We start from the raw sequence: 22,209 nt of genomic DNA on the forward strand, positions 1-22,209 counted from the left end.
GGAGTGTAAATGTTGAATCATAGAATTGTAGAGTTGGAAGGGGTCCCAAGTGTCATCTAGTCCAACCCCCTGCAATGTAGGAATCTCACCTAAAGCATCAGTTCATGTATTGTTTTGGAAACTGCAGATTCAGTAAGTTTGCCTTTAAATGAGAATTGAGTTGGATTTCTCCCTCCATCCCCGCCTCTGGTGGGGTCCTAGGAGAACCAGAAGGCAAAATAAAATCTTACACACACTCACACAGCCCACCCCGTGCATTCACACAACAAATGCAGTGCTTGCAATAAAGCAGATCCACTGCTTGGGGTGCAAAAGAAGGAGCAGGATTTAACCTCTCTCCCTTTCCCCCTCCCAGCTGGTCTCTTTGAAAACAAGTGACACAATATCTGCATAAACTTGAAACAGGGGAGTTTTTTTTTCAATTCTTTTTTTTTCGATTCTTGCGATTTGAAGGCAGTCATGGCATGGAAATATAAATATGCATATTCTTATTTTTTGCCAGGCTCACCAGGATGTGAGAAGGTGGAACTTGCAAAACCAGGCTGAGAAGTAGTGACTTGCCCACCAGGGTCACTCAGGGCAGGGATTTGAACTTAGGACCTTGTTCAAACTCTCTATCCACCACTCCAACCCGGCAGCTGCTGCCTCAGGTCTGGATGTAGCAAACGCAGGCTGGCGCACAAAGACACCCTACATTCAGCCTGGAAAGTTCAAGTCAGGAAAGGAGAGAGGCTCTCTTTTCAAAAGTGCAGCACTGAGAGAATCCAGGGTGTTAGATCTTGCAGAAGAAAGCAGTTTGTCAAAATTTATCCGTCCCGAAACAGATGCCTGCTGGCAGAGCTCATCAAACCAGCAGCACATATGAGTGACTCTACAAACAGCCTCTCTGCTGGCAGATCTAGTGAACCCCATCCCCACAGAGCTGACAGATCTTATCGAAGAAGGTGCTCACTCACAGAGCCTCCTCCCACTCTCTCTTTCCTGAAAGCCTTTGCAAGAGCTCAGCTCCTTTGAGTCTCCCTGAGGGAGTCTCCAGACTTCCTTTTCAATCGCGCTTCCATCATGATTTGCTCTCATTATGCTATCAGGGCAGTTATACAGAACGGCATTTTCAACACTCTGTGTGTGCTTGCAAACGTTCTGGGGCGGCTCTACTGCTTTCGGCCGTGATCTGTGCATGCCACAGGGTTTCCTGCAAAAATCCTGGAACTTTTTATGCCAAGCGGTTTGTTTGTTTTCAATTTGTGCTTTTAGGGCTTGCTGATCAGAAGGTTGGCGGTTCAAATCCCTGCGACGGGGTGAGCTCCCGTTGCTCGGTCCCAGCTCCTGCCAACCTAGCAGTTCAAAAGCACGTCAAAGTGCAAGTAAGATAAATAGGTACCACTCCAAGCGGGAAGGTAAACGGCGTTTCAGTGTACTGCTCTGGTTCGCCAGAAGAGGCTTTGTCAGGCTGGCCACATGACCTGGAAGCTGTACGCCGGCTCCCTCGGCCAGGGGCGGAGCAAGCGGGGGGCAGGGGCGATACGCCCTGGGCACGCTGAGCGGGCTTTCTACCTGGAGTTTTGTAGCTGGCCTGGAGGCGTGGCGGGCAGCTTTGGAGGTGCGGGGGGGCAGCGATACCCCGCCACGTAATGACGCATGCGTCGTGATGCCACAGCCCCCGGGTGCATGGCAATTTGCAGGGATCCCTTTACCTTTTATGCCTTCCATAGTGAGAAGTGAGAGCTGGACCATAAAGAAGGCTGATCGCTGAAGAATTGATGCTTTTGAATTATGGTGCTGGAGGAGACTCTTACTCAGACTCAAACACAGTATATTCCAAACTATATATTCCTGGTAGTGGTGAACAAAAATCTCAAGTACTATACATCCATTTGGAAGTACTTCTGAACCAATTTATATGTTATATGGATACCCAATATGAACTACAGCATATGACTGAATACATTGAACTGATGTTGGATTGAATCACGAGCGATATGATGTTTATGGTTGTGTTATTTAAGTTATTCTGTGTTATCTGTTTATAAATTAGTGATTGATTATAGCAGCCGGTTACACTTGTTGTATAATTGATACTTGCTACTCGTAACCTAGGTTTATGTTGTGTGCTATAAAAGCAGAGAATCACCTTGCCGACAAAGGTCCGTATAGTTAAAGCTATGGTTTTCCCGGTAGTGATGTATGGAAGTGAGAGCTGGACCATAAAGAAGGCTGATCGCCGAAGAATTGATGCTTTTGAATTATGGTGCTGGAGGAGACTCTTGAGAGTCCCATGGACTGCAAGAAAATCAAACCTATCCATTCTGAAGGAAATCAGCCCTGTGTGCTCACTGGAAGGACAGATCATGAAGCTGAGGCTCCAATACTTTGGCCACCTCATGAGAAGAGAAGACTCCCTGGAAAAGACCCTGATGCTGGGAAAGATTGAGGGCACAAGGAGAAGGGGACGACAGAGGACGAGATGGTTGGACAGTGTTCTCGAAGCTACGAACATGAGTTTGACCAAACTGCAGGAGGCAGTGCAAGACAGGAGTGGCTGGCGTGCTCTGGTCTATGGGGTCACGAAGAGTCGGACACGACTAAACAACTAAACAACAACAACAATAAAAGTGTAGTCTGGGTGGGCCCCTAGTCATTGTCTGCTGAGTAGACTGCACAGTGTGTTTTTCCACTCAAAAACCACTTTCCACAAGATGTCTCAAGATAGATGTGTAAAAGGATTGCAGCCCCAGGTCCATTCTTCTCACTCCCCATAGCAAAGATGGCTTAAATGCCTTTACTCAGTGGCACCTGGTGTCCATTGCCTATGGTTGGGCAGGAGGCAAGGAGACCAACAGTAGGGGGCGCCAGAGAAAGGAGGCAGGAAGATGGGGAAGGCACTTTCCCAAAGTCTCCATGCTCTAGCCTACAGCCCACCTCTAATGGTATCTGGACAGTTATACGTGATCCCATATGCTGAATGCTGTTTGCAAATGTAGCGGAATAATGAATAAAGCAGAATGATGTATAGGATTGCTTCAATGAAACGTTGCTGAGCATACTCACGGGAAAGGGCAGTATTCTGTGATGGCATGGATTGTATATATTCAGGGGGTTGCGCTAAATGACCCTTTGGGTCCCTTCCAACTCTACAATTCTATGATCCAGCCCTCCTTTGCATCCCTGCCACCCTGGGCAGTGGAAATGATCAGGGATTAAAATGCCCTGAAGTGCCAAGAGCTCAGGATCCAAGTCTCACCTGCCCCAGCCAGCATGACTAATGGTGGAAGATGGTTAATGCTCAGAGAAGGACCATCGCTCATCGGTAGAGCATCTGCCTTGCTCCCAGGACGTTTCCAAGCACAATTCAAAGTGTTGGTGCTGACCTTGAAAGCCCTAAATGGCCTCGGCCCAGAATACCTGAAGGAGAGTCTCGACCCCCATCGTTCAGCCAGGACACTGAGGTCCAACTCCGAGGGCCTTCTGGCGGTTCCCTCACCAGAACCAAGTCAGGGATCCTTACAGGGAACCAGGCAGAGGGCCTTCTCGGTAGTGGCGCCCGCCCTGTGGAACGCCTTCCCAACTATCTGACTTTTAGACGACATCTGAAGGCAGCCCTGTTTAGGGAAGGTTTTGATGTTTGATGTTTTATCGTGTTTTTAATATTCTGTTGGGAGCCACCCAGAGTGGCTGGGGAAACCCAGCCAGATGGGTGGGGTATAAATAACAAGTTGTTGTTGGTGGTGTTGTTGTTGTTAGGTCTCTGGTTCAGTCCCTGGCATAGGGCTGGGAGAGAAACCCTGGAGAGATGCTGCTGTGGACAATACTGAGCCACATGGAGCAGCGCTCTGATTCAGTGCAAGCTTCCTGCGTTCCCTGCACATGAAACATTTTGCCCTTTCGTGCGAGGGGGCGGTGTTGCAGAGCCAACGCCCGTCCTCCACAAAAGAATTTAATGCTAGCCATTTGCCGTACTGTGGAAGGAGGCACGCAAGATGGTTCTAGGAAGATTCAGGCGGAGATAATGGCATGTTGCAAGTGCTGGAACAAGAGCATCTGAAGGTGAGCCTTGCTTAAACCCCCACGGTCCCTTTCCCACAAAATCTTTCTGCCCCACCCGCCCCCAAAAAGTAATCTAAAACAGAAGACGTAAAGGGAGAGAAGAGATGGCGACGATCGTAACAGGTTGGTTCTAAGCACATTTACTTACAAATAAGCCCCATTGGTTTTAATGGAATTTGTTAAACGCTATAAAAAGATATGGAGGATTGCTGTCTCGAAGCCAATGCAGAGACGCAATTGGAATAATAAAGATGGCTTTGCTGGATGAGACTGAGGTGCCGCTAGGCTAGCATGTTGTCTTGTTCCAACAGCAGATGGCCAGATGGCTCCAGAAGCTTACAAGAAGGGCACTGCCACATGGCACCAGAGCTGTGCTTCTGTAGCCTGACTGCGGGGCAGTGGAGAGGGGCAGAGAACATGGCTTTCGGGTTTTTGTTTCCACAACGGAAGTGATGGCCAGTGGTGGAGCAAGCCGATAGGGCGCCTGGGGCAGCGCGCATGCCCTGTGCCCAAGGGCAGGGCCGTGCTCTGCAGGGCCTCTGAGGAATCTGCCTGCCTCCTCAAACTCAGTTGCCCTACAGCTGAGGGGGAGGTGGCGGGCGGACTGTTTGGGGCAGCGTAGAGCCTGCGGGCGCCCAAGCCACCGTGTCACTCCCAGGACAGACCCGTGGCTCGAGCACTCTGCAGGCCCCGCGGTGAGTGCCGCCTGCCATTTTGTCACCCCCCCCAGTGGTGACACCCAGTGCAGCCCGCCCCCACCTCACCCCCTTCCTCTGCCCCTGGTGATGGCATCACATACATGCATGTGGGGAGCCCCCCTTTATCCTAATAATTATTTATCGTATTTCCTCCTCCAAGGACATCTCTCTTTTTTGAAGATTAAAAATATCTAAAAGAATCACATACTCGCATTTTAAGGTTGTCAGGATGTGTATTTTCTTTTCAGCCTTCAAATGTGTGGCTAAACAGGAATAGGAACTGGGCAACAAGTCCCTAACCAACAACACATTAGTTTCTGGACAACCTCACAAGGGCCACATGGAAGATAAAGCTCTCAATGGCTACTAGTCAGCGGTGCTGAAGGCAGAGTTTTTTGAGCCCTAGAGGCCATGCTAACCATTTCCACATCCCCTTAAAAAATAGGCTAACTTCAATTTTCAAAAGCAGGTGTCTTTGTATGAACTATTTCAAGTGTGATGGAGTTCTTCCAAGTCTAAAGTATTATCAGAAATTTATAAGATATAAGCAAAATTCATCTGTATCGAACTGTGCTCCTCAAAGGTCAGTACTGTGCCCCTTTGAGGTCTGCGCCCGAGGCAGCTGCCTAGCTGGCCTAATAATAGCACCGGCCCCATCCACAACGGGAGGCAAATGCTTCTGAAAACCAGTTGCCAGAAACCACAGGAGGGAAGAATGCTCTTGTGCTTAGGTCCTGCTTGCCAGTTTCCCACAGAAATCTCAGACCCTCCAAGTGTCCTTGTTTTCCAGGGGCAGTCCTGGATTCACAGAAGCCATCTTGGTTCCTGATTTGAGAAATGTTGGAAGTTATGGAGTTATGCAGTGCTTTTCTTTCTGGGGGTACGCAGGGGTACACATGGCCCTGAACATTTTGTCAATCTTTGTACTTTTGTCCATTTACTGTATTTATTTTTCCCAATTTGAACTACAAAATGGTGATTTTATTGAGTCCAAATGAGAGTACCCCAAACATATATATTTTTTAAAGCTCTGGAGTTATGTGACCCCTGAGCCAAGGAGATACAACCTTTAGAAAACATCTGTAGGCAGCCTGGTATAGGGAAGTTTTTTAATGTTTAATGTTTTATTATGTTTTTAATATATGTTGGAAGCTGCTGAGAGTGGCTGGGGGTTAGTTGGCAGGGTATTATTATTATTGAATAGGACATCCCTATTTTCATCAGAAAAATATTGGAGAGTATGCCAACGGCCCATCTACTCCAGCTTCCTGTTCTCACAGTGGCCAATAAGATATCTGATTCCAGTCTGTTAATAGTGGTTAGAGCATGGGTAGGCAACCTAAGGCCCAGGGGCCAGATCCGGCCCAATTGCCTTCTCAATCCGGCCCGCAGACGGTCCGGGAATCAGCATGTTTTTACATGAGTGGAATGTGTCCTTTTATTTAAAATGCATCTCTGGCTTATTTGTGGGGCCTGCCTGGTGTTTTGACATGAGTAGAATGTGTCCTTTTATTTAAAATGCATCTCTGGGTTATTTGTGGGGCATAGGAATTCGTTCATCTTTCCCCCCCAAAAAATATAGTCCGGCCCCCCACAAGGTCCGAGGGACAGTGGGCTGGCCCCCTGCTGAAAAAGTTTGCTGACCCCTGGGTTAGAGTGTCAGACTAGGACTAGGGAGGCCATAATTCAAAGCCCCACCCCATCACGAAACTTACTGGGTGACCTTGGGCTGGGAAAACCTGCAACAGCACTCACCCCTTCCTGGTGTTTCCAGAAACTGGCGCTCAGAGGCATTCTGAAAGTTGGAGGTAGAACGCAGCCATCACCACTAGCAACCACTGATTCCTTAAACTTGCCTCCCACCTTGCTTTGCAGGGAATCGGCACAGCTTGGCTACAATCCCAGTCACGTCCTCAGCCAAATCTACCTCGCCGAATCTCTCCACGGCTTGCCCAAGATTCATTGAGAGCTCCCCTCCCCTGGGTTCCTCCAAGCTGCTGTCGCTCCCTACCTCCAATGGGACTCGAGGATTCATTTGTTTGTGGGACTCCAATTGTTCTTTCGATCCTGGCTTCAGCAACACCACCTTCCCTCCCCCAATCACGTGGGCTCGGAAGAAGGGCACAGCAGTGACAGGATGCAGAAGGGGGCCAGGTGCAATCCTGAACATCTCAAGATTATTATTTTACTTAAGGTTCAGTTAGGAAGCGATGGAAAAGGCCCCTCGTGGCCAGAGATCCGTTGGGAGCAGATGCCTAAAGCATTTCTGTAAGGCAGCTTATAGCCCCAAATGTCACATCAAGGACCAAACTGGCCCTATTTGACCAAACTAGCCAAGGCAGTGTAGTAGGGAGTGTCAGGCAAGGACCTGGCAGACCAAGGTTCGAATCCCCGCTCGGCCATGAAGCTCACTGGGTGACCCTGGGTCAGTCACTGTCTGTCAGTCTAACCTACCTGCTGTGGTTGTTAAATGTGGGTCTGCACAGGTCTGTTGTGTGGATTAAATGAGGAGAGGGAGAACATTGTACACCACCTTGAGATCCTTGGAGAAAAAGGTGGGATATACATGTCATCATGATAGATAATAATAAGATTCCTTCCAGCAGCACCTTAAAGACCAACTAAGTTTTTTTAAAGGTGCTGCTGGAAGGAATTTTTTTTTTCCGACTACGTCAGACCAACACGGCTACCTACCTGTAACTAGACAATAAGAATGTGCCAATGCATTTCAGTCTCTTTTTTTACAGATAACATCTATATGTCGGACTAAGGATGCGGGCTTAGTCCTTTAAATCCACCCTCCTTCCTAAAGCCCTAGTAGGAGTAAAACTTGAGTGCCTGTTATCTTTTCTTCTTTTAATCAAAAGAATATTTATTTAAGGAAATACAGCATATCAAGTGCCTGTTATCTTGTGTCCACTGGTCTCTAGTTGGCCTCTTGCTACTCTGGTCACTGCCGCCATTCCCAGAATGCATTGCTTTGTGATAGGGCATTTTTTCAGCTGGAACTCCCCAGAACTCAGTTCCGGCACCTCTCAGGACATGGAAATGGTCCCTCCCCCACAGGTCAAACTATCCAAGGCCACCCATGTTATTTGGGCCCCTGAGGCAGGAAATCCCACAAGCACCCCTCCCGCTCCCTAACGGTAAAATTACAATATCAAAGCAAATTTGCCACCATTTCATGACATCCAATATCTGCCGGCTTGAGGCAGCCGCCTCCTTCTGCCTAATGGAAGTGCCGGCCCTGCCTTTCTCTGATTTGTCATAGCAGGTTGCAAAGAAGGTCTGTTTGATTGACACCACAGAAATAGCATCCACAAAGACCACAATGAGCTCACCCTACTGACACCAGGAGTTCTTGGTTCAGGGTGCAATGGAGCTCTGATTTGGTGGTCCTAGTTCTTGTTTGCAAGGACAGAGGTGAATGCGCATTGGAGATGTGAACTAGAAATAAAACTAACCGCCACCCCAAACATTGAACAAACCTAATCTCTGCATCAAGGAAAGCTCCTGGCTTATATACAACCGGGCATAATATTTGCATAATGGTTATTATTTTTCTGGTGATCATTGAGAATGACAAAGCAGGATATGTGATGACAAACAAACGACCTCATCTGCATTTTCGCCAGAGATGGCCCAGATGCTTGCAAAACTTCCTTGGCCCTTTCAAGGGAGAGAATCGATTGCTTAAAAAGAAAAGAAATAAATGCCTACACATTGTGGTGCTGCTTGCCAAACCCAAGATAGAAATGCCACATTTGTGTGATGTGCTTGTACGCTAGTGGAACCCTGCACACAGCGCTGAGCAGAATGAAAACCAGTGCCCCTATTTGGGATTGAAATGCTAAGAAGAAGAAAAAAAGAAGTCCCTTCGGCTACAATCCTATACACACTTACGTGTGGCAGTAAGCCCTACTGAACTCAGTGGGACTTACCTCTGAGCAGACATGGATCGGATTGCACTGTGAAGTCCCATTGAGCTCAGTAGGGCTTACTTCTGAGTAGGCGTTGCATGGGATTGCATCATCCAAGAGGGCTCCAGGTCTGTTCCTCGGATGACCAAGCAGGGGGATTTCATCTCTGCTCAAGATCCACTTCTCAGGTCCTCGACCTGATCAAGAATATCCATTGAATATGATTAGTCTCCCATTTTAGAGAACACTCCAGCTCCTGTCATGTGACATAAGGCACACTACAGATCCCATATATTCCTTTTTTTTTAAAGAAAGAAAGAAAGAAAGAAATCAGGGCATGCCACTAGAGCCCCTTTTGCAGTTGAAATGGGCAACATTTATTCCATTTTGCAACAGACAGTTCTCTATTTGAAGGCCTGCCCAGTCCGAGTCTGGTTTCAAGTCAAAGAATGGTAGGTGGAGATATCAAAGACCTTGAAGTGGCCACTCAACACAGAATTGTAGAATTGGAAGGGTCCATGAGGGTCATCTAGTCCAACCCCCTGCAACAATGCAAGAATCTTTTTTGCTGGGGCCCAAACCCACAACCTTGAGATTAAAAGTCTTGTGCTGCTGTACTGACTGGATAGCAGACTGAGGCCACAGGGTCAATGTCTTCTCCACCATGTCAACCTGTATTTACATCTACATTAGAACCTTGGTTCTCAAACTTAATCCATTCTGGAAGTCCATTCGACTCCCCCCAAACCGTTTGAAAAGCAAGGCGCAGCTTCCGATGGGCTGCAGGAGCTTCCTGCACTCAGGGGGAAGCCGCATCAAATGTTCGGCTTCCAAAAAACATTCGAAAACCAGAACACTTACTTCCAGGTTTTCGGGAGCCAATTTGTTCGTCAGCTAAGCTGTTCAAGAACCAAGGTACCACTAGACTTGAATTGCAGTAATCATTCCCAAAAGTGTGTATACACACAGAAATTAGCAAATGCTAATTTGATGCAAATCTGTCCTCTCTTTTGTCCTTTTTTTCTGGCCAACACATATGTGGCCACTGTATGTTGACCTGGATTGAAGAAGCCCAAGAACTCTGTTTGCAGAGGTCTGACTCATTTCGACAGTGTTCACAAGGCTATGCTCCCTGCGCAATGCGCCCTATATCTGTCAGACTTAACCCAGCCTAGGGTAATGTGAGTGCTCAGACAACATGATTATTTATTATTATTTTTAAAAAAGGAACAACAACAATCGCATTATGTTAGAAAGGCAACACCTACAACCCATGTTCGGAAAACAGTGATCCTGGACACACTTACCTGCATGTAAAGTCCATTGTGTGCAGTGGGACCAACAGTACAATCCTATCCATGACTTCTCAGACATATGTCCCATTCAGTTCTATGGGACTTCCTTCCAAGTAGGCAATAGGATTGCAGCCAGAGTAAACATGCATAGCATAATGTCGCTGCTAGTTTCTGAACATCTGGCAGACCCGCACACATTTCCAACCTTCAACCACAAGGACTAGCAACATGTCTGCTTGTTTAAAACGAAATCTCAGGGTGCCAAGTTCTTCCACATTGAACTGAACACATGGACAAAGGAATACCCCCAGCTCTGCCTCCAGAATTATTTCTCATCAACCACACGAAGTGCATCCTAGGGACCCTCAGGTGTATGGTGGGGGACCTGGCTAGGTTACGGTGCCCCAGATAGATAGATAGATAGATAGATAGATAGATAGATAGATAGATAGATAGATAGATAGATAGATAGATAGATAAGACTCCAGGAAACCTAATATGGTGTAAGCATTCACGCCCACAGCAAGGGCAGAGGTCTGTGCTTGTCAAGACATTTCACACTCAGTGTCAACGAAACAAAAGAGGGCGGGGAAACCGGAATATCCAAGACTTGTGGCAGGTCAGTTGCAGATGCATTCAATGAATGATGAACTATGGAGGCCTCGGGTTGTTTAATGGCGAGATGTGGCAAAGATACACCTGTGCTCTCATAAGAATGTGCTTCTGGCGAGATAGGTCAGCCGTGGTACTCGGATGACAAATGACTTAGCATGACTTCCTATTAACCGAGCAGCTTTTCCGGCCTTATTAAGAGCACTGAAACTCTCTCCAAGCTGCAGCAAAGGAACCGTTTTGATCTGCGTGGGCATTAATCTCTAGGACCAGATCTGGTGGAGGGTTATCTGTTGATGCAGCGAAACTGCTGCTATCTGAACAAAAGCCGGAGTCGAGTGAGGTGGGGTGAGGTGGGGAGTAGCGTGGGGTGGGAACAGCTGTTGTAGTCTTATATATTCCCCTCTGGCCGGAGCCAGGAACCAGATACCTCTGGCGAGGTGGGTGGCTTGTGTTTATGGCTTCTCATTCCCCAAAGGAAAATCAAAATGGTTATATTGTGGGAGGGTGGGTAGAAAGGCAGAAGGGGGAGAGGAAGGGAAGGAGGGGGGGGATTTAAAAAAAAATCACATCATTAAAGGATGGCCAGCCTCATCCTCCCTCTACACACACACACACACACACGGCTTTGCAAAAAGCATGCATCTAGAGATATTTCTTTCTTTCATGCAAGCTAGCACAGCCTGGCTCTGGTTTTTTTTTTATATATATATATATTTTAAAAAAACACATGTGTGATAATAATATGGATGTGTGTCACAGCAAACAGCTAAGCTGCCAGACCTGGCTTAGGACAGCGTCAAGAACAAAGGCCTAGAGAGCATACACTACATTCGGAAGGAGGGGGGGAGAGAGGAGAAGCAATATGTCTGATGTGTCTTGCGTATGGTCAAACAAGGAGGGAGGCAATGGCCAAACGATTGACTAAGGATATACATGGGGAAAGGTGCATGAAGCAGGAAGGATGGAGGCAGGAGGAAAGGGGCTTGGCCACCTGCACCCCCAAACTGGGACGCCTCCTACAAAGCTGCTTATTTTCTCCACTTGGTTTTAAATCTCCTTTCTTCCCACCCACCCTCCCTCTCCAAGACCATTGGCATGGCCTCGAACATTTTAACACAAACTGGATTTATTCTTCGCCCCACCTGAATGAAAGACGGCGGGAGAGGGATGAACCCAATAACCTTTTACCTTCTCTTCCCCGCCCCTCCCCTCCCTGGTTTTGTTTAGGGGAGACGGAGGTTAGGCTTTCTTTTGTCTAGCCCTGAATTCTCTCCCGGCACATAGGCAGCGGAAGACAAGACCAAGGGGTTACATAAGGGTGCCCCCTTCACCGAGGCTGCCGGTTTGGGGCATAATCCTCCAGGACTGCAATCCTGCACAGACTTCCCTGAGAGTAAGCCCCACTGGAAACAGGCGGGGCTTACTTCCGAGTAGGCATGAATCAGATTGCACTGTGAATAGGTTTTGGGGGGGATGTTCTTTGGTACCTGCTTTGCACATGTATGTGTTGCATAGATGTAAACACGCACAGAAACACACACACACAAAGACAGCTGTCTAAAGGCTGGTTCATTGATAAATAGAGGGGAAATTAAGATGGCATGGGTGTCTAGTTTGGTTGTAAGCCACTTTGGTTTGCCCTGGGCAAGATAATAGTTTAAAGGTCTATCTAGTGCTGTTTCTTTCAGAGTCTTTGGCTGCGAGTGGCGTATGGCAACGCCAGGGGGAGAATTTAACGTCTTAAGGGATCCATTTGCAACCCACACCTGTCCATACCCCCACTTCCATTCCCACCCCTCCGTCTTTCCAAGGTCATCCTTAGATACCAACGACTAGAGGTTTTTACCTACAGGACTGAACACGCATCCTCAAACTCAAAAGGCAGGCTCGTGAAGAGGAGGGGGATACTTTTTAAAAAAATAATCAGTGGCTATTTGTCAATATATTTTCTCTCTCTCCCCAGCCCCATCCACTTTGGTGTCATTGTTCACCCTCATTAGCAACCTGGTGTGGTGTTCAGCACATAACCTCTGGTTGGGATTTTGCAGCCGCTAGAAAGCTCCTCCTGTGTTTAACAGTTTTGGAATTTTCACCCGTGTGTGAATTTATATGCATACCTCTCTACATTTTCATCTTGGGCACTCTGAGGACCAGCCTTTTGCCAACCTGGCACCCTCCAGATGTTCAGGATACCTGGCCGGGGGTGGGGGGGGCAGCTTGGCAAAAGGCTGGCACACCTCAATTAGAGAGTCATCTCCAACTAGGGAGAGGAAAGATAATATAGGATGTGTACCGTGTTTCTCATATTATAAGACACGTCTTATATTTATTTTTTCCTCAAAAAAACACACTATGGCTTATTTTCAAGGGATGTCTTATTTTTTTCCTCCTCCTCCTGCCACGGCCGGCATTGCTGCTGCGCCTATCACTATGTCTTATTTTCGGGGTATGGCTTATATTCCTTGAATGCTTAAAAATCCTGCTATGGCTTATTTTATGGGTATGTCTTAAAATATGAGAAACAGGGTATCTAGAGAGAAAGAGAGAGAGAGAGAGTTGGTATTCACAGGTTATAGAATGCTTGAAGGTAGATATGGGAGAAAGAACATTCACACTCCCTACTCCGCCCCCTCCAACCCAATATTGGTGGCACTCCCCCCCCCTCCCTGAGAAAAAAAAGATCCATTCACTCAAATGGGGGAGGAGGTGGGGGTGGAGAAGCAGGGGCAGGAGAGGGGGAAATAATCTAAAACAGCAGGAATACAACAATAAATGGGGTGGGGGACAGCAATAGAAAAAGCACACTAGGTTAATATAGGAAAACTAGTTTCTTTATTGAGAGATTGTATATTAGTATTAGTGGAACTGTGTTGTAACAATGTTGTCATGCACACAATACAAAAGGCAACAGGGGCCCACCATGCCGTGGAAGGGCAACAGAACGGAAGCAGCATACAATGAATAAGATGTTTCAGCTACTGCACATTACATTTCAGCAGGGTATGTCTCTACGGAGAGAGATTTTACATCAGAAAAAACTAGGTAATGTAAAAAAATACAGACCATGCTTCAAGTTTTAGTACAAGAAAAAAGGTGGAAGAAATACACAACCAAAGGATATTTGAATACAGAAAAAAATTTACCCACAAAATAAGAACAGGAAGTAAAAAATTCAGCACAGCAGAGAGAAATGTTATCCCTGTTGAATGGAAAACCATTTTGCTAAGCAAGCATTCCACTTTCCTCTGTTTTTCTTTTTCTCTTTCCTCCTTTTCGTTAGTTTGCATGTTTTGGTTCCCCGCCCCCCTGGGCCCTTCCAAAAGAGAAGGGTTGGATCCAAATTGCCACCCAATATGGTGTGTGTGTGTGTGTGTGTGTGTGTGTGTGTTTAAATGGTGCGTGTATGGGGGGATGTTTTGTGTTACGATAAAAGAAAAACATGGGACAGGTCGGTTTTTGTTAGGGAGTTTTGTGGGTGCTTGTTTGGTGTTCAGCTTGCAAAGGGAATGGATGGAGGTCAACTGTTGGGAAGGGAGGAATTTGGGTGAGGAGAGAGAGGTGTGCGAGTCTGTGAGTGTGTATCTATGTGTAATTTACGATGCGCTCCCAAACGAAAGAAGGTGTTCATTCGCAGAGCCTTTTTTTTCAGATGATTGGGGGGAGGGTTGGTTTTTGTTTGTTTGTTTAATTTTCAAGGGTTTCTTTTCCTTTTGTAAGAAATTCAAAGCCAAAGTCAATTTGCCTGGGAAACCAAGATCGAATACAAGAACAGAGGTTAGGGCGGAGATTTGGGTGGCAAGGGGAGCAAAAACCCCAAGAAATTGTCCTCCACCCAACTGAAGCAAAATGAATCCACTTAACAGGAATTTACAGTGCAAATGTACTTAGCTAAACAGGATGAAGATACAAAAATGGCGTTATAAAACTAGAGCTATATTGGAAAATGGCCTGCCCCCCTTTTCTAGACTACTACAATGACAGCTAAAGAGAAACAGGTTTAAGCATACAGTCTGTCTACCATTTCTTTCTTTCCTTTTTCTTTTCACAGGAAGATTGGTGGTTTAAGACTTCAGCTTTAAGCCTCAGTATCCTCTGTCAGAAAGTCTTGGGTGGTTTTTAGCAGGGGCAAATACAACCTAACCCAGAACCTTAGTTCCTCAGTGGGTGTGTTCGGAAGCCAATGAGACCCAAAGAGAGGTGAGATCTATTGTTCCTAGCGCTTCTCCCCAGAGGAAAAGAACACAAGCAATTTTTTCCCCTTTCTCCCAGATGACACATGAATTTGAAATTACAGCCTGCTGGCTGGTATTATTATTATTATTATTATTATTATTATTATTATTATTATTATTATTAGAAACCATAATTGTTGAGGAAGAAGCCCTTGGCTACATCAGTATCATATTTTGCAGAGAAGCATAATTTTTGGAAGTGATCAAACAGTGCCTTCTCTCTCTCTCTTTGCTTCCAAAATAAATAAATAATCCTTTGCATTTTCAAGTCATGCAAGGATAACTGAGCAGGCGAGGGAGGGAGGCAGCATTCCAGCTTTAAAATATCACCAGCTCCTCCTCCCAGCCAACAACAAACCCCCACCCCCCCACCCCCGGTTTTTGCAGCAACACCACCACCACCGAAAGAGGATACTTCAGCTTAAAAGGCCAGTGCAGTTCCTCAGATGGATACAGGAAATGGTTAAAGAAGGGGGTGGGGGTGTCAACATTAGAGCTAAATGCAGAGGCAGAAAACTACAAGGCAACGGAAGGGGCAGCAGGTTGACCATTCACTGATCTACACAGATGAGGAAACAAAATAAATTTGGAAACAAACAAAGAAAGAAAAATTTGGATCAATGCAAAAAAATGTCGTCATCCCATCATCAACATCATCATCATCACCACCACCACCAACACCACACCAGAAGAGGCTGCAATTAAAGGAAATAGAAAATGCCACTATGTGCGGAAACTAAGCTGTTATGTACATACACATGTACAGTGGGGGGGGAGGGAGGGGCAAAGGGGAGGAAAGGCAAGAGCAGCAGAATGAGGGATGTGCGAGGCTGGGGAGGGGGGTGGGTGGATGCTGATGCCTGTTTCGACCGGTGTCTTGGGAGCCCACTTTTTTTAACACCCTCCATCTCCTCACCCGTGTTTCACAGAGATCGGGATTTGGCCCTAAGAATGATGCAGCCCAAAGAGATTTGGGTGGCGGGTGAAACCCACAGGTCTCAGGAGCACAATGGCAGGAGTCTCGCCTTAGGGTCTTAGAGCTCTTTCTCTTATGGGAGGGGGGGTGTCTATTAACTGTCCACACCTCACTGGTGAGTCGCGTCTTAGCAGAGATTAGCACAGTGCCCTGGCTTACTAGGAAAATGGACTATATTATTTCGTTGCTTTAATTAAACGGGGAGATTTTGTTGCTGTTGTTCTCTCCTAGGGGTTCGATCAGCCGTGAGCCACAGAAGGGGAGGAGGCAGGCATGGTGGGAAAGGAGATTATATAGTTAAGGCAAGAATGGCTCTTAGAGAAAGGGGGTGTCGGGTGGGGTGCGGGGAAGGAACCAACCATGACATCTAAATGCATCCTCAATTTGATTGAAAGAAAATACATGGAATGAAGGAGGACAAATTGTTCCAAAAAAAGAAAAAGGAAGCAGAGGATCAAAACCGGTGTCCGTGAAGGCTATATAGGAATGGGAGGGAACCGGGGAGCTTGCAGGAAATGTGCAATGAATGGCCATATACACATCCCATATTAAATTCAAATCCAGAGATGGAAAATAATTGCTGTTAATTTGGATTTCCGTCTAGGCAATTGGGGTGCATCTCAGATCGAGAGACACACTGCTGTGAATGGAGAGGGCTGGATATTAGAAACTGTTCAAATGTCATAAGGAAAAAAGTGGGGTGTTGGAGGGGGGAATGCACAGACTCCTATGTCAAACCTCACAAAAAAGAGAGGGGGAGGGCTGGGTTGGAGGATTCCCGAACCCCCCTCAAAAAGGATTAAAATCCACTGGATAAGTATATTTGGAGGGGGGGGGGAGAAGACAAAAGAGGCTGAACAGAGTTCACCAGAAGGCAGAGCGAGGGATGAGACCAGCTGGCCTCATCATGAGCTCATAATTTGCTTTTCGTTTTATAGGGGCTTGGGAGCACATATAAGACAATTATTTAAAAAATAAAATAAAATACGCGCACAGACACACACACCAAAAAAGCCCAAAAAATCCTGGATCCTGGATTTATATCTTATGGGCATCAAGTAAAACCCTCCGGTTTCCGACCACACCAACCACCACGTAAACTTCCCTAGAATCTGCATATATAGAAAGGGGCAAGTTTAGTGCTCCTCGCAGGCATGGATCTATATTTGTCAGGTGGGAAGGGGGGAAGGGGAGGGAGAAAAAGGGGAGGGGCTCGCCATAATATATAAAATGGAGTTAACTGGGCACTGGGGCTGGGGGGGGGGGGAGATATACATTATTCTACATAAAAGGCGAGATCGCTCTGAAATGCAATCCAAGATCTCTAAAGAAGAACACAAGGCTTGTTTCTCAAAACAAAAACACCAGCCCACCGCTTGGATGCACTTAAGATTTTCCTCCCTGCCATCTCCGATCCTGGTACATTTTCCTTCCTGCTAACGAGGTATCTCCCCACCTGCTCGCGCTCTCTCTCTCTCACTCACACACACACAATCCCCTACGTCCCTTCCCACTTCGTGCCCTTTCTCCCCCCACCCATTTCGCCTCTTCTTTCATTCCCTAGCCCCCTCCCGGCTCCTCTTTCTTCCCACCGCTTCTCCATCTCTTTCTCTCATCTCTCTCTCTCTCTCCCCCCCCCCCGCCCCGATTCCTTACAGATTGCTTCCTCTCCTTGCGCTTCTCGGGTCCCCTAACACCACTAGGAGATGCTGCCCTCTCTCTGCCCCTCATCCCCCTTTCCCAAATGCACTACACTTGCTCTGCTCCCCCCCCTCCGCACTCTCTCTCTCTCACACACCTTTTTCCCCACTTCCCCTTCGCCTCTCTGCCAATTGTATGTAAGAAGGCAACACAACCAGTGGCTTCCATTAGAACCATCACCAAACCATCCAGGTCATTTTTGGGGGGGGGGAAGGGGGTTGTTCTCTCCTCATCCCTACAGCCGCCCCTCCACACACCCCCAACCCCACCCCACCAGAAAATGCACAGATAAAGAGATACCTCTGTTTCGCACAGAGCCAAACACTGGAAGAACAAGATAGCCGACGTGTACCAAAACCATCCTGGCCAGCTGCTGTGGTCCCCTGGGGCTGGAACTATCCCTCGGTGATGGTGGTGGTGGCGGCAGCGGCGGCGGGGGTCCTCCTCCTTCTCCTCCTCGGTGGCGATGGTGATGGTTTTGGCAGTGCTGGCGTCTGCTGTTTCTGGAGAGGCTGCTGCTGCTGCTGCTGCTGCGGGCTAGAGTAAGACAGATGGCCCATGGAAATGGTCCCTTCCCAGTGCCCTGTATACATTCAAATAGAGAGCTGAGGCTCGCAGCTGCCTGGCGCACAAAGGGAATCGCAGCCAATGGGAGGGAGGCCTTGCGCTGGGCTCGGCTGGTGCCTTTTGCGCTTCTCTCCCCTCCTCCCCGCGCGCGCTTTCCCCTCCCCTCCCCTCCCTTTATATGGTCTCCAGCCCTGGCAAGGAGGAGGCCCAATCAGGAGGGGGATGGGGGTGGGCTGCAGCTTACCCTGGGGTCCCTCCCTCTCTCTCTCTCCTTCCCTCTCTCTCTCTCCCTCTTTCCCTCCCTCTCCCCTCCACCAAAGAAGGAGATCGCGCAGCAATTGGAGGCAGGGCTTGCAGGAAGGCTGGGTTTCAGCAGGCGCGCGCGCAACCGGAGGATGGAGAAACAGGAAGCCGAAGGAGGGAGGCGCGGCGCGGCGCGGCGCGGCCGGGGACACACAAAAGGGGCGAGCGAGCGGTCGCCAGAGCCCCACGTGGGAGCCGGGAGAGGCGCAACGGCAGAGGCTGGCGCTTGGGGAGAAGGCAGATGTGCAGGACGCACGGGGAGAATGTGCGCGCGCAGGTTACAGATGCGCCGGGCATTTTTATTCTTTTTACTATTTGGCGAAAGGCAGTTGTGTCTTTCGCTACGACGCAACAGGCTTTGAAATCTAGGCAGCTTTAAAACAAACAAACAAAAAGCAAAGATCTTGGGGAATTTTCCCTCGAGGAAGATATTTTATCGAAATGTGCCAAGCTGCATACTTTCATTTCTTTGGTACTTGTTTTGCCACCGTAGGGTTAGTCCTCCTCGACCCCGATTTTTCTTTCTGTCCTTCCCTTTATACCCCGCTTTTCCTCCAAAGGTGCCCAAGGTGGGATGCCTAGTTCTCTTCCTATTTTATTATTGCAACGACCCTGTGAGGTAGGTTAGGCTCAGAGGCCCCCCAGTGGGCTTCATGGCTGAGGCGGGATTTGAACCCTGGTCTCCCAAGGTCCTAGTGTGACAACAGGGGTGCCAACTTGAATACAATTGGAGGGGGGAGGTAAGTCCCACCCTGCATAAATGATCACAAGACGCGGTGGTGCATGTATAGCATTTAAATGACAATGCCCATCGACTTGGGGGGTGCCCCAGACCCCTCAAATATTTAAGGGGGGGCCAAGGCTCTGAGAGTGGCCATCTGGAAGTTTTCTTGAAACTGTGTGTTGTTCCTTTAAAGGGCAATGGTATGGGAGTGATACAGGGAGAGGCCTGAGGGGATATATTTTATGTAACTCCTACTGAGTGTTATGAAAAGTGAAAGGCACTGGTGTTTTGTTTTGTTTTGTTTCACTTTGTGGTTTGTAGAAGAGGAGTTTAGTTTGTATCATCTCGGCCGCCTTCCTCCGAACACTGTTCTCAATACAGTCATACCTCGGTTTAAGTACGCTTTGGTTTGAGTACTTTCAGTTTAAGTACTCCGCGGACCCGTCTGGAATGGATTAATCCATTTTCCATTACTTTCAATGAGAAAGTTTGCTTCAGGTTAAGTACGCTTCAGGTTGAGTACTCCATTGACCCGTCTGGAACGGCTTAATCCACTTTCCATTACTTTCAATGGGAAAGTTCGCTTCAGGTTAAGTACGCTTCAGGTTGAGTACTCCGCGGACCCGTCTGGAATGGATTCATCCGCTTTCCATTACTTTCAATGGGAAAGTTTGCTTCAGGTTAAGTACGCTTCAGGTTAAGTACAGACTTCCGGAACCAACTGTGTACTTAAACCGAGGTACCACTGTATCCTTCTCAAGACTGGATTCCTTTACAAATTGCTTGCTATGAAACACCTCGAAGCAATTTCACAATACTCTACAATAAAAGCATATATAAAATGATTGCACTCACACACAATTAAAACATTTGCAAATATAATAGCAGTTTTGAGTTTAGGGCAGATACCTAGTGGGATAAAAATGTGCCCTTTGCCGAAGGCATTCCGCAAGAAGAGAGCATGCATTACCAAAAAGGGCACAGATATTTAGATAGATATAATGTCTGTAACTCAGTACATCTGCTTTGCCATGCAACCCATCTCACTGCAGGAAGGCAGCAAGATGTCTCTGGTGCTGTTAACTGGATGAGCAACTTCGAGGTTCCCTCCTTCCTTGGGTTCTTTGTCTTTCAACTGGACTTGGACAGCCCTTCAGTGAGAGGAAGCCTTCAAATAAAGGACGTCTCCATCAACAGCCCTTCAAATATACAGTGGTGCCTCGCTTAACGAATGCCCTGCTTAACGAAATTTCCGCTTAATGAAAGGATTTTTCGAGCGGAGGTTGCCTCGCTAGACGAATTCGTTTTATGAAAAATTCATCTAGCGAATCACGGTTTCCCATAGGAATGCATTGAAATTCAATTAATGCGTTCCTATGGGCAAAAAAAAATTCAATGCATTCCTATGGGATTCGCTGGACGAATTTTTCATTATAAGAAAAGACCCGTGGAATTAAATTCGTCTAGCGAGGCACCACTGTAGAAACAGAGTCAGGGCTGATGTGGGGGAAGTGTTTAAGGTATCAATGGCATGGCGAAGTTGAATGTTGGAGAATTCAGGGCAGACAAAAGAAAATACTTTTTCAATCAGCATAGTTAAACTATGGAACTCACTCCCACAGGAGCCAGTGATAGCTCTATGTATCATGCAACAATGACAAATTCTGGGGCAGCATAAACCCACATCCTGAATTCTGCAACTTGCATAAATTGCACCAATTAAGCACCTTTGCGTTGTTCCTTTTGCACAATTTATTCTAGTTTCGCTAACCATAGTGAGGTTCCAGTAATCGTGGATCTAAATGAATGGCTCGTTTGATTATGAACAGAGGGTGCTTGCTGCCTTATACATATTTAGAACTACGGTCATCAGTCTCAGTATTATTGACATCCGATGGCTGCCACTCTGTGGGATTTCAGACAGGGAATTTCCCCAGGATCTCAGCCCCTTCTGGAGAAACTGGCATCTTCTTTGATCCACCGCTAAACTAAAGGGGAGCAATCTTTTTTTGTTTGCTGGCTTGCTATATTTTAACTGGCAGGAGCAGTCCTCTGTTCCTGTTGGGTTTTCAACAGACCAGTTCAAAACTGGCTTTAATCCATGTTTAGTTTATCTGTAGAATACATCTGGACAGACAAATCTGAAAGATTTAAGCAGCATACCAGTCTCCTAAAACACGTGCAGCATGGGTGTCTTAATCTGGATTATACTCCTCTGCTCTCCACCCTCCCCGCCCTCCATGATCTTCATATTAAAAAGGGGCGGATTTGTAGAATCATTCTGATTTTACTTTGTCGCGCAGTGCTCAACACAAACTGTGCTTGAGAACTACCGGCATCTGGGCAAATATCGGATTTTTGATGCAGAGGCAAATAACTGGCTCTCATAACGCATAGCTGCGTAAGCAATCTAGCTTTGCAAAGGACCACCCATCATGGTTTGTTACCAGAAACAAAAACAAAAAATGCAGTAAGAGGTAATGGAGGTGTTCGGGATGGCTGGCTCTTTGAGGAAGGGCTCCACCATATATCTGAGGACATTTATACGAGGTTTTGTGCTCCGAACAACATTTTCTGGCTTCCCACACAACATACATTCTCAAAAAGTCCCATACACTCAAAGACTGTTGTTGTTTAGTCGTTTAGCCGTGTCCAACTCTTCGTGACCCCATGGACCATAGCACGCCAGGCACTCCTGTCTTGCACTGCCTCCCGCAGTTTGGTCAAACTCATGTTCGTAGCTTCGAGAACACTGTCCAACCATCTCATCCTCTGTCGTCCCCTTCTCCTAGTGCCCTCAATCTTTCCCAACATCAGGGTCTTTTCCAAGGATTCTTCTCTTCTCATGAGGTGGCCAAAGTATTGGAGCCTCAGCTTCACGACGCTCAAAGACTAGAGCACCTATTTTTTAGATGTCCCTTCTATGAAGAGGCACGTAGGGAGACCTTTGATTCCATGCTGGTGAGGCTAGCTGACCTCCCGGAAAAGCAAATATACAACCTGCTCCTGTTAGGCAAAGACCAGAAGACAACCCGGACGGTTGCCAGATTCTGTGTTCGGATCTGCAGACATAAACCTTCCCCTGAGCCAAACTAGTTTGTTTTGAAAGTCCCTAAACCCGGTTCCCCAAGCGA

General features: G+C 47.2%; 1 protein-coding gene across 1 annotated transcript in view; it reads right to left on the reverse strand.

Annotated features, from left to right (window-relative positions):
• ARK2C (arkadia (RNF111) C-terminal like ring finger ubiquitin ligase 2C) overlaps nucleotides 1-18,206 on the reverse strand; it is a 78,614-nt gene extending 60,408 nt beyond the window's left edge. The window contains exon 1 of the mRNA XM_035100848.2: nucleotides 17,782-18,206. Coding sequence (XP_034956739.1) covers nucleotides 17,782-17,842 — 61 coding nt within the window. The 5' untranslated portion in view covers nucleotides 17,843-18,206. The remainder of the gene's footprint in view (nucleotides 1-17,781) is intronic.
• Between the last annotated feature and the right edge of the window lie 4,003 nt (nucleotides 18,207-22,209).

The sequence above is a fragment of the Zootoca vivipara genome, chromosome 11 (assembly GCF_963506605.1).
Source record: "Zootoca vivipara chromosome 11, rZooViv1.1, whole genome shotgun sequence".
In the NCBI taxonomy this organism is placed as follows: Eukaryota; Metazoa; Chordata; class Lepidosauria; order Squamata; family Lacertidae; genus Zootoca; species Zootoca vivipara.